The 12,441-nt window shown below is 47.0% G+C and overlaps 1 protein-coding gene across 4 annotated transcripts in view; it reads left to right on the top strand.

Annotated features, from left to right (window-relative positions):
• The window catches only part of CCPG1 (cell cycle progression 1), a 158,424-nt gene that overhangs the window by 82,032 nt on the left and 63,951 nt on the right, over nucleotides 1-12,441 (top strand). For 3 of the 4 annotated variants that reach the window (XM_063926127.1, XM_063926125.1, XM_063926126.1), the window contains exon 8: nucleotides 3,709-3,834. The exons of the other annotated variant lie outside the window; for it this stretch is intronic. In XM_063926127.1, coding sequence (XP_063782197.1) covers nucleotides 3,709-3,834 — 126 coding nt within the window. The remainder of the gene's footprint in view (nucleotides 1-3,708; nucleotides 3,835-12,441) is intronic. 4 annotated transcript variants of the gene reach the window in all.

Raw genomic sequence — 12,441 nt, 5'->3', positions numbered from 1 at the left:
AAACCAGACGGTTCTGCACGGCCAATCTTGGAACTCAAATCTCTGAACCCGTATCTACGTGTGTTCAAGTTCAAGATGGAATCTCTAAAAGCGGTGGTTTCGGCTCTGGAAGAAGGGGAATTCCTGGTATCCCTGGATATCAAGGATGCATATCTGCACATCCCGATATGGCCCCCTCATCAAGCTTTTCTCAGATTCGCAATACAGGACCGCCACTTCCAGTTCCAGGCCTTGCCCTTTGGCCTCTCCACGGCTCCGAGGGTGTTCACAAAAGTTATGGTGGAAATGATTCTGCAACTTCGCATGATGGATGTGAACATAGTCCCTTACTTGGACGATCTCATAAAGGCGGTTTCCAGGGAGTGTCTGTTACAAAGCATCAAATTGAATACATGTCTTCTTACAGACCATAGATGGATCCTAAATTTCCAAAAATCACACCTGGAACAGTTGCAAGGTTTCAATTCCTGGGAATGATACTGGACCCTGTGTCTCAGAAAGTATTCCTCCCTATGGACAAAGCCTTGACAATTCAGGCTATGGTCCGCTCTGTGCTCAGGCCCTGCAAGATCTGGATGCACCTTTGCATCCAACTCCTAGGCAAGATGGTGGCCTCCTAAAAGGCAATCCAGTACGGCAGGTTCCATGCACGTCCATTCCAGCTGGATCTGCTGGACAAGTGGTCAGGGTCTCACCTGCACATGCACCAGAGAATATCCCTGTCGCTGAAAGCAAGGATCTTCCTGTTATGGCTGTTGCAAGTCTCTCACCTTGTGAAGGGTCAGAGTTTCGGAACCCAGTCTAGGACTCTGTTGACAACGGATGTGAGCCTCTGCTGTTGGGGGGCTGTGACCCACGAGGCTCAGTTCCAGGAGAGGCCGTCGAGTCAGGAGTCTTATCTCCCGATAAATGTTCTGGAACTCAGGGTGATTTACAATGCCCTTCTGCAGGCCTACTCTCTGCTCCAACATCAAGCCATGCAGGTCCAGTTGGACAACGCCATGGCGTACATAAACCGACAGGGAGGAACAAAAAGCAGGGCCATAATGCGAGAGGTGTCAAGGATACTCCTCTGGGCGGAAACCAACACAAGGGCCATATCGGCCATATTCATTCTGGGAGTGGACAACTGGGAAGCAGACTTCCTCAGTAGGCACGACCTCCATCCGGGGGAATGGGGCCTTCACCCTCAGGTGTTTCAACAGCTGGTTCAGTGGTGAGGCTGCCCACTGATAGACATATGATGGCTTCTCGTCTCAACAAGAAGCTGCGTCGCTATTGTTCCAGAACAAGGGATCCACAGGCTGCAGCGGTGGATGCTCTGACGGCACCCCGGACTTACCAGTTCGTCTATTGTTCCCTCCAATTCCTCTCATTCCCATAGTTCTAAAAATGCTCAAAAGGGAAAACGTTCAAGCAATTCTATTTGCCCCGGATTGGCCTTGCTGGGCTTGGTATGCGGACATCCTAACCATGTCTCTCGAAGAGCCCTGGCCTCTACCACTTCTCAAGGATCTTCCACAAGGTCCAGACTTAGTGCGGCTACGTTTGACTGCTTGGAAGTTGAGAGGGAGATTCTAGCCAGAAAGGGTCTTCCGTCCAAGGTTATCTCGACTATGGTACAAGCCTGAAAGGTGGTTACATCAAAGCATTACCACCATATCTGGTAGAAATATGTTTCTTGGTGTGAGGGTAGAAAATTTTCTACTGTGGAATTTCAACTTGCCCGTTTTCTGCTCTTCCTGAAAGCAGGCATGGATATGGGACTACGGTTAAGCTCCATCAAAGTTCATATTTCGGCTCTATCCATATTCTTCCAGAGACAGCTGGCTGTAATTCCGGAGGCACAGACGATCTTAAAGGGTGTCCTTCGCATTCAACCACCCTTTGTCCCTCCCACGGCTCCATGGGATCTCACTGTGGTCTTGACCTTTATCCAATTGGACTGGTTTAAACCTTTACACAGGGTGGACTTGAAATATTTTACTTGAAAGACTGTCATGTTGCTGGCATTGGCCTCTGCAAGGCGTGTCTCTGAATTGGGGGCCTTGTCCTGTAAGAGCCCTTATTTGATATTTCACGAGGATAGGGTGGAGCTCAGGACTCGCCCACAGTTTTTGCCGAAAGTGGAGTCGGCCTTTCACATTAATCAATCGATAGTGGTTCTGGTGATGACGGACACCTCGGTTGCTCCAAAGTCCTTGGACGTATTTTGGGCTTTGAGGATTTACATCAAAAGGACAGCTCGTTACAGGAAGTATGACTCCCTCTTTGTCCTTTTACGACGCCACCAAGATTGGATGTCCTGCCTCCAAGCAGTCCATTGCTCGTTGGCTTAGGTTGACTATCCAACAGGCTTATTCTTCAGTAGCCTTGCCACTGCCGAGTTCTATTCAGTACCACTCTACTAGGTCGGTGGGTTCTTCCTGAGCAGCTGCCTGTGGCGTCTCGGCCTTACAGTTGTGCCGAGCTGCTACTTGGTCTGGTTTGAACACATTTGTGAAGTTCTAGAAGTTTGATACCTTGGCCGGTGAGGACTTTCAATTTGGTCAGGTGGTTTTGCAGGGGTCTCAGCACTCTCCCACCCGTTCTGGGAGCTTTGGGACTTCCCTGTGGTACTAATACCGTCCCAGTATCCCCTAGGAAGCTAGAGATAATAGGAATTTAATACCTACCGTAATTTCTTTTTCTCGTAGTCCGTAGGGGATACTGGGCGCCTGCCTCAGTGCTTCGTGTTACCTGCTTACCAGTTTGTACGTTTTTCCTGGTTGGGTCTGCTGTTGCTGTCCCTGATTCCTGTTCTGGTTAGCGTTGCTATCCTTTGTTACTGTTGTGTGTTGGTTTGTTGATCCAGCGCTGTTGTTGCCTATTTCCTTCTCTCAAAGTATGTCCGTCTCCTCGGGCACAGTTTTCCTGTACTGAGTCTGCAGGAGGGGCATAGAAGGGGCCAAAACACACTGAAGATTTCATAAAGTGCCAGGCTCCAGTGGACCCGATCTATACCCCATGGTACTAATACCATCCCAGTTTCCCCTACGGACTACGAGAAAAGGAATTACCGGTAGGTCTTAAATTCCTCTTTAAACCGAGACCCACATAAATTACAAAGGTTCTGTGGCTGATTTAAAGATAGGTGAAATTCAGGCTTGAAGTCAGCCAGCCACACATCCTGTGTAATACATGAGTGTCCCGGTTTAAAAGGATAGTACGGTAAGCCGGGTTGGGTATGGGTGACTGGCACTTGGAATCCACACCATGCCGACGCTAGGATCCCGGGGATTACAATACCAGCAGGAGGACTGAAGCACCTTGCAGGGCGCTCGGTGGCGAGCTGTACTAGCCACATGTTCTATTCCCACTCTATGGGTGTCGTGGATGTGGGAATAGTCCCCGTTAGTCGGCATGCCAACTGTCTGGATCTTTAGGAGGCGTGATGTAGCTGTAGGTATTGTGACCGCCGGTCACATAACTACATCCCGGTAAGCCTACCTATACTGTATGTCTAGTGTAAGTAACAACAGGAAAGTTTTCAGTGTATATACTACATAGATCATTTTTATTTTATTGTCTAAATAGTGAAGTGTTTTCTTTGTGATACTCGACTTTTAAAGTACAGTTGGTGATCAGTCACAACCTCTGTATCTAAGAATATGAATAAGAATGTTGCCATTAGTTTCTCAGAGGTCAGTAAACGTACTGCTTTTGCAGGAAGCTGTAGAGCAGCTGACAGAAGATCTAGAAGAGAAACAAGATATGGTACTAACTCTCAAGGGCCTAATGGATAAAATTACAGAAGAAAATCAAAAGCTTAAACAAAAACACATTGAGTTAAAGGTAATATGTGTCCTATTCTACATGTTCTATTCTACAATTTGCATTATAAATGCACAGTAAATACTCTCCTGAGGATGAGTGCATTTATGGAAATGCATTTGGCTAAAAAGCTTAGGGTGTAATTCTGAGTTGATCGCAGCAGGAACTTTGTTAGCAGTTGGGCAAAACCATGTGCACTGCAGGGGAGGCAGATATAACATGTACAGAGAGCGTTAGATTTGGGTGGGTTATTTTGTTTCTGTGCAGGGTAAATACTGGCTGCTTTATTTTTACACTGCAATTTAGATTGCAAATTGAACTCACCACACCCACATCTATCTCTCTCTGCACATGTTATATCTGCCTCCCCTGCAGTGCACAATTACATGGTTTTGCCCAACTGCTAACAAAGTTCCTGCTGCAATCAACTCAGAATTACCCCCACAGTACACTATAACATTAACAATTGCAAGCCAGGATGGTATCTTACTTACTAAGGGGGTCATTCCGAGTTGATCGCTCGCTAGCAGTTTTTAGCAGTCGTGCAAACGCTAAGCCGCTGCCCTCTGGGAGTGTATCTTAGCTTAGCAGAAGTGCGAACGAAAGGATCGCAGAGCGACTACAAAAAAAAATTGTGCAGTTTCAGAGTAGCTCTAGACCTACTCCTAGCTTACGATTACTTCAGACTGTTCAGTTCCTGTTTTGACGTCACAAACACGCCCTGCGTTCGCCCAGCCATGCATGTGTTTTTCCTGGCACGCCTGCGTTTTTTTGAACACTCCCGGAAAACGGTCAGTTGACACCCAGAAACGACCCTTTCCTGTCAGTAAATACTCTCCTGAGGATGAGTGCATTTATGGAAATACGTTTGGCTAAAAAGCTTAGGGTGTAATTCTGAGTTGATCGCAGCAGGAACTTTGTTAGCAGTTGGGCAAAACCATGTGCACTGCAGGGGGGGCAGATATAACATGTGCAGAGAGAGTTAGATTTGGGTGGGTTATTTTGTTTCTGTGCAGGGTAAATATTGGCTGCTTTATTTTTACACTGCAATTTAGATTGCAGATTGAACACACCACACCCAAATCTAACTCTCTCTGCACATGTTAAATCTGCCTCCCCTGCAGTGCACATGGTTTTGCCCAACTGCTAACAAAGTTCCTGCTGCGATCAACTCAGAATTACCCCCTTAGTCCACTTGATTAAAAAAGAAAGTATATTTTTACTATGTTTAGGTTCATTACTATAATAGAAATTGTGGCCTGCCAGCAATTGTTGAATTGCTATACAAAAGTTGCTATCAAGTCACATCTCATTCTCTAGTACTGCTGCTGTGGTTTCTTTGGTTTACAAATGGTTCCCATAGGAGTGAACAGATACTCTCACTCGGGAATGGTGCAACAGAGGCAGGCGGGGATACGCACTCTTTACAGCAGCCACTTAGAAATAGTGACTGAGCGTGAGCCGGTAGATACTCTATTTGAGTGGAAATAACCAATAATTACAGGCAGCATTAAGTTTTTATTTTAAAGAAACAATCCTTACAGTTTATTTATCCCTTCATCAAACTATAAGCGCCTAACCTGCATTTAAACGTAGTTTTGTAAATGACAAATGTATACTTTGATATTCTTTAGAACATTTTATAACTGACTGGGATATGAGGCAGTGGGACAAAATATACATTTAATATGAAACATACCAAATACTGAAATGTAAATAAGGTTAGGTCCCACGTGTTAATCTGCAAATGTTATGGCATAAATGCTATTGGTTTGCAATGTTTCTTTACAGTTTCATTACAGTCAATATTGTGCATGCAAACCTTTGCTGTCAGGTCCTTTTGCAGAAATAACAGCTTCTATGTGTTTTCCTGTTAGTCGTGTTTCGTTTTTTTTTGTTTTTAATCTATATGTTTCTAGCTCTGAAATATCCCTACGCCTCGTGTGCAGTGAACACTTATGATTTTCACTAATCGTCAGGCAATTGAATTGATATTTAAGTCTATATTACCTTTCATAAACCTCAGTGCTGGATTTACAGGGTAGCTATGGAGGCCGCTCAGGTGCCGCAACACACAGCCCCACCTCCCATACATAGATACATCACCAGTGTTAGTGGTGCACTTTCGTGTATGTGAACTGTGTGCCACAATGTGAACTGGGGATACTAAAGTGTGTTTACCACTAGCATAACATATTGACTGTTTAATTGGTAGGGACCCCACAAGTTAGTTGCCTTCCGGGAACCCACAAACATTAATGCAGCCCTGACCAGCATACTTTACGTTTCTTGCGGTTTTGTCTGCCGTACAGCATAGGTTTTGTGATGAGACTAGAAAAATTTTCTTCTGTACCGTACAGGCCATTATTTCTGTATCATTTAATGTAGAGGTCACATGGCAGAATCCAGCAATCCTGAAACTACAGCATCATGCTTCACAGCCTGCACTTTGTTATCAAATGATGTCACTCTTGCACAGATTTTTCTTGATGGATATAAATGTGCAAATGTCAGCTGAAAACATGTAATTTCAGAGATTGCTGCAAAGTGGTCTAGTTCACTGTGGAAGTGTTAAAACATTTCCACCTCTGGGAAAGCTTTATTTATTTTATATATACCTCCTAAAATAAGCCTCACACTGATCAGACCAAACTCTGTCCTCTTCTAAACACTTTTGAGAGAAACCCCATCTGCTTTTTCATAAGACCCGTGCCCCCATGTGAGGTATAGCTAATATACTGGGTCTAAGGTGGGCATTCTAAATGATTTAGAATACAGCACAGTCCCTCCAGTGGTTACTGGTATTTTACCGTCTTAAATATAAAATACTTTTACTTACACACAAGGCTATTAACCAAACTGCACCATCTGACATCTCTTCACTCATCTCAAAATATCTCCTTATCAGACCTCTCCGCTCTGGACAAGATCTGCGTCTCTCATCCACACGTATTACTTGTTCCCACTCAAAATTACAGGACTTTATCCGGGCTTCCCCCACTCTCTGGAATGCCCTCCCATGCACAATAAGACTCACCTCTAGTCTCCAAACCTTTTAAACATTCCCTGAAAACTCACCTCTTCAGACAAGTCTATCTAATTCCAGACCCACCCACATAACCTTCAATGCTTCCCTATCTGATTACATCCTGTACAGTCCACATAACCTCAAATATTTTGTCTTCCAAAATGCTGGGTATCATATTATACAACGCATTAAGAACCTAGCAATCTGGTGAACCATTATGCAATAGGTAGCATCTATCCTTGTGTATCAATGCCTATTTCTCTGACGTCCTAGTGGATGCTGGGAACTCCGTAAGGACCATGAGGAATAGACGGGCTCCACAGGAGACTGGGCACTCTAAAAGAAAGATTAGGTACTATCTGGTGTGCACTGGCTCCTCCCTCTATGCCTCTCCTCTAGACCTCAGTTAGAATCTGTGCCCGGCCAGAGCTGGGTGCTCCTAGTGGGCTCTCCTGAGCTTGCTAGAAAGAAAGTATTTATTAGGTTTTTTATTTTCAGTGAGATCTGCTGGCAACAGACTCACTGCTACGTGGGACTGAGGGGAGAGAAGCAAACCTACCTGCTTGCAGCTAGCTTGTGCTTCTTAGGCTACTGGACACCATTAGCTCCAGAGGGTTCGAACACAGGGCCTGACCTCGATCGTCCGTTCCCGGAGCCGCGCCGCCGTCCCCCTTGCAGAGCCAGAAGACAGAAGAGAAGCGATGTAATCGGCGGCAGAAGAATCCTGTCTTCATTAAGGTAGCGCACAGCACTGCAGCTGTGCGCCATTGCTCCCACAGCACACCACACACTCCGGTCACTGTAGGGTGCAGGGCGCTGGGGGGCGCCCTGGGCAGCAATAAAAATACCTTTGGCATAAAAATACACATAATACAGTCTGTGACTGTATATGTGTAAAACCCCCGCCATTTTTAGTCAGAAACAGGACAGAAGCCCGCCACTGAGGGGGCGGGGCCTTCTTCCTCAGCACACCAGCGCCATTTTCTCTTCACATGCGCTGGAAGGAAGCTCCCCAGGCTCTCCCCTGCAGTATCCTGGTACACAAAGGGTGAAAAGAGAGGGGGGGCACATAAATTTAGGCGCAAAAATTGTATATACAGCAGCTACTGGGTAAACACTGAGTTGTAGTGTAATCCCTGGGTTATATAGCGCTGGGGTGTGTGCTGGCATACTCTCTCTCTGTGTCTCCAAAGGGCCTTGTGGGGGAACTGTCCTCAAATAGAGCATCCCCTGTGTGTGTGGTGTGTCGGTACGCGTGTGTCGACATGTCTGAGGTAAAAGGCTCCTCTAAGGAGGTGATAGAGCGGATATGTGTGTGAGAGGGTGTCTCCGTCGACAACGCCGACACCTGTTTGGATATGTGTAAGTGCTAAGGTGAATTTATTGCACAAATGGTTAGGGAACAGACAGGAAATCTACCCATGTCTGTCCCTATGTCACAGAGACCTTCAGAGTCTCACAATGCTCACTATCCAAAATAACAAACACTGGTATCGACACGGAGTTTAACTCCACTGTCGACTACGATAATGCAAAGTTACAGCCAAGATGGCTAGAAGGTATTCAATATATGATTGTTGAAATAAAAGATGATTTGCATATCACTGATGACTCCTCTGTCCCTGACACGAGAGTACACATGTTTAAGGGGAAGAATGCTGAGGTAAATTTCCCTCCTCTCATGAGGAAAAAGAGCGGGAATCTCCAGACAAGAGACGGCAGCATCCTACAAGAGAATTCTCAGGCTGTATTCTTTCCCCACTAGGGCCAGGATGTGTTGAGAATCTTCCCCTAGGGTGTCCTGTTTGCACAGACGGTAGCACTTGCTATTCTCAGGGATCCTGCAGATAGCGTGCACATTCTAATATACTACCCAGACCGGCGATTGTGTCGGCATGGGTTTATAGCGCTGTGGCAGCGTGGACAGGTACCTTAGCAGAGATTGAGACCCTAGTAAATATATTAAAGATGCTGTCTTAAGTGATAGATATATAGTTATAAAGCATGCCCAAAGAGACATGAGTATACTGGGTCCTAAAGTCAAAGCTATGTCGATCTCTGCTTGACGTGTCCTGTAGAATATGCATTGGACAGATGATGCCGACTTAAGAGGCATATGGAAGGCTGAGGATTGTGTGGAGAAGGGTTCTCGGGCCTGGTCTCCACAGCTATAGCTGGTAATTCTGCTAGTTTGCCTTATATTCCTGCACAGCCTAAGAAAGCACGACATTATTAAATGCAGCCTTTTGAATAAAGAAACCAGAAAGTCTGAGGTGCGTCCTTTCTTGTCAGAGCCGGGATCAACACAGCTAGTTCCCAGGAACAGAAGTCCTCCCCGGCCCCTACAAAAATCCACCTATGCCGCTGGGGCTCCACAGGCAGAGCTAGGCCCGGTAGGGACACGCCTTCGTAAGTTCAGCCACAAGTGGGTTCACTCCCTGTTAGGTCCCTGGGCAATAGATATTGTGTCTCAGGGATACAAGCTGGACTGTGAGAAGATGCCCCCTCACCGACGGCCCTGCGGGCTTCCCCCCAAGAGAGGGAGCCAGTGTTAACTGCAATTCACAAATTGTATCTTTAACAGGTGGTGGTCAAGGGTCCCCTCCTTCAACAAGAGGGTGTTATTATTCGACCATGTTGTAATCCCGAAACCAGACGGTTCGGTCAGACCCATATTGAATTAAAAATCCCTGAACATATACCTGAGAAGGTTCAAGTTCAAGATGGAATCGCTAAGAGCGGTCAGGGCAAGCCTAAAAAGAGGGAGACTTTATCGTGAATCAGGTCATAAGGGATGCATACCTTCATGTCCCCATTTATCCACATCATTAGGCGTACCTCAGAATTGCGTTGCGGGATTGTCATAACCAAGGTAATGGCAGATATGATTGTGCTCCTGCGGAAGCAAGGTGTCACTATTATCACGTACTTGGACGATCTCCTCATACAAGCGAGATCAAGAGAGCAGTTGCTGAACAGCGTATCACTTTCTCTGGAAGTGTAACGGCAACACGGCTGGATTCTATATATTCCAAAGTCGCAGTTGGTTCCTACAGCTCATCTGCCTCTCCTAGGCACGATCCTAGACACAGACCAGAAAAGGGTTTATCTCCCGATAGAGAGAGCTCAGGAGCTCATGACACTGGTCAGGAATCTATTAAAACCAAAACAGGTGTCAGTGCATCACTGCACTCGAGTCCTGGGAAGGATGGTGGCATCATACGAGGCCATCCCCTTAGGCAGGTTCCATGCGAGGACCTTCCAATGGGACTTACTGGACAAGTGGTCCGGATCACCTCTTCAGATGCATCGGTTAATCACCCTATCCCCCAGGGCCAGGGTGTCTCTCCTGTGGTGGCTGCAGAGTGCTCACCTTCTCGAGGGCCGCAGATTCGGCATTCAGGACTGGATCCTGGTGACCACGGATGCAAGCCTCCGAAGGTGGGGGGCAGTTACACAGGGAAGAAATTTCCAAGGTCTGTGGTCAAGTCAACAGACTTGCCTCCACATCAATATCCTGGAACTAAGGGCCATATACAACGCCCTAAGTCAAGCGGAGATCCTGCTTCGCGACCAACCGGTTCTGATCCAGTCAGACCGCAGGGGTTCATGTAAACTGCCAAGGCGGTACAAGGAGCAGGGTGGCGAGGGTAGAAGCCACCAGAATTCTTCGCTGGACGGAGAATCAAGTAAGCGCACTGTCAGCAGTGTTCATTCCGGGAGTGGACAACTGGGAAGCAGACTTCCTCAGCAGGCACGACCTCCACCCGGGAAAGTGGTGACTTCATCAGGAAGTCTTCACGCAGTTTGCAAATTGATGGGAACTGCCTCAGGTGGACTAGATGGCGTCCCACCTCAATAAAAAGCTAAAAAAGGTTTTACGCCGGGTCAAGGGACCCTCAGGTGATAGCTGTGGTCGCACTAGTAACACCGTGGGTGTTCCAGTCGGTCTATGTATTCCCTCCTCTTCCTATCATACCCAAGGGCTGAGAATTGTAATAAAAGGAGGAGTGAGAACAATATTCTTTGCTCCGAATTGGCCAAGAAGGACTCGGTACCCGGAGCTGCAAGAAATGCTCTGAGGACTCAGGGCTTCTGCCTCTCAGACAGGACATGTTGCAACAGGGGCCCTGTCTGTTCCAAGACTTACCGCGGCTGCATTTGACGGCATGGCGGTTGAACGCCGGATCATAGCGGAAAAGGGCATTCCGGATGCAGTTATTCCTACGCTGATAAAGGCTAGGAAAGACGTGACAGCAAGACTTTTTCACTGTATATAGCGAAAATAGGTTGCTTGGTGTGAGGCCGGGAAGGCCCTACAGAGGAATTCCAGCGGGGTCGATTCCTGCACTTCCTACAGTCAGGAGTGACTATGGGCCTAAAATTAGGATCCATAAAGGTCAAGATTTCGGCCCTATCCATTTTCTCTCAAAAAGAACTGGCTTCACTGCCTGAAGTTCAGACGTTGTTCCGGGGGTGCTGCATATTCAGCCTCCTTTTGGGCCACCGGTGGCACCTTGGGATCTTAACGTTGTGTTGGATTTCCTGAAAACCCACTGGTTTGAGCCACTTAAGACCGTGGAGCTAAAATATCTCACGTGGAAAGTGGTCATGCTATTGGCCTTAGCTTCGGCTAGGCGTGTGTCAGAATTGGCGGTTTTGTCATGTCATGTCTGATCTTCCATATGGACAGGGCAGAATTGAGGACTCGTCCCCAATTTTTCCCTAGGGTGGTATCGTTTCATTTGAACCAGCCTATTGTGGTGCCTGCGGCTACTAGGGACTTGGAGGATTCCAAGTTGCTGGACGTAGTCCGGGCTTTGAAAATTTATGTTTCCGGAATGGCGGGAGTCAGAAAGTCTGACTCGCTGTTTATTCTGTATGCAGCCAACAAGGTTGGCGCTCCTGCTTCGAAGCAGACTATTGCTCGCTGGATCTATAGCATGATTCAGCTGGTTCACTCTGCGGCTGGATTGCCGCATCCAAAATGGTGAAAACCCATTCCACAAGGAAGGTGGGCTCTTCTTGGGCGGCTGCCCGAGGGGTCTCGGCTTTACAGCTTTGCCGAGCTGCTACTTGGTCGGGGTCAAACAAGTTTGCTAAGTTCTGCAAGTTTGATACTGGCTGAGGAGGACCTTGAGTTTGCTCATGCGGTGCTGCACAGTCATCCGCACTCTCCCGCCCGTTTGGGAGATTTGGTATAATCCCCATGGTCCTTACGGAATTCCCAGCATCCACTAGGACGTCAGAGAAAATAAGAATTTACTCACCGGTAATTCTATTTCTCGTAGTCCGTAGTGGATGCTGGGCGCCCGTCCCAAGTGCGGACTCTCTGCAATACATGTATATAGTTATTGCTTAACTAAAGGGTTATTGTTATGAGCCATCCGTTAAATGAGGCTCAGTTGTTGTTCATACTGTTAACTGGGTATGGTTATCACAAGTTGTACAGTGTGATTGGTGTGGCTGGTATGAGTCTTACCCTGGATTCCAAATCCTTTCCTTGTTGTGTCAGCTCTTCCGGGCACAGTTTCCCTAACTGAGGTCTGGAGGAGGGGCATAGAGGGAGGAGCCAGTGCACACCAGATAGTACCTAATCT

This window comes from Pseudophryne corroboree, chromosome 6, assembly GCF_028390025.1.
Source record: "Pseudophryne corroboree isolate aPseCor3 chromosome 6, aPseCor3.hap2, whole genome shotgun sequence".
NCBI lineage: Eukaryota > Metazoa > Chordata > Amphibia > Anura > Myobatrachidae > Pseudophryne > Pseudophryne corroboree.
Note: the sequence above shows the minus strand (reverse complement) of the source record. Positions and strands in the feature narration are given on the sequence as shown.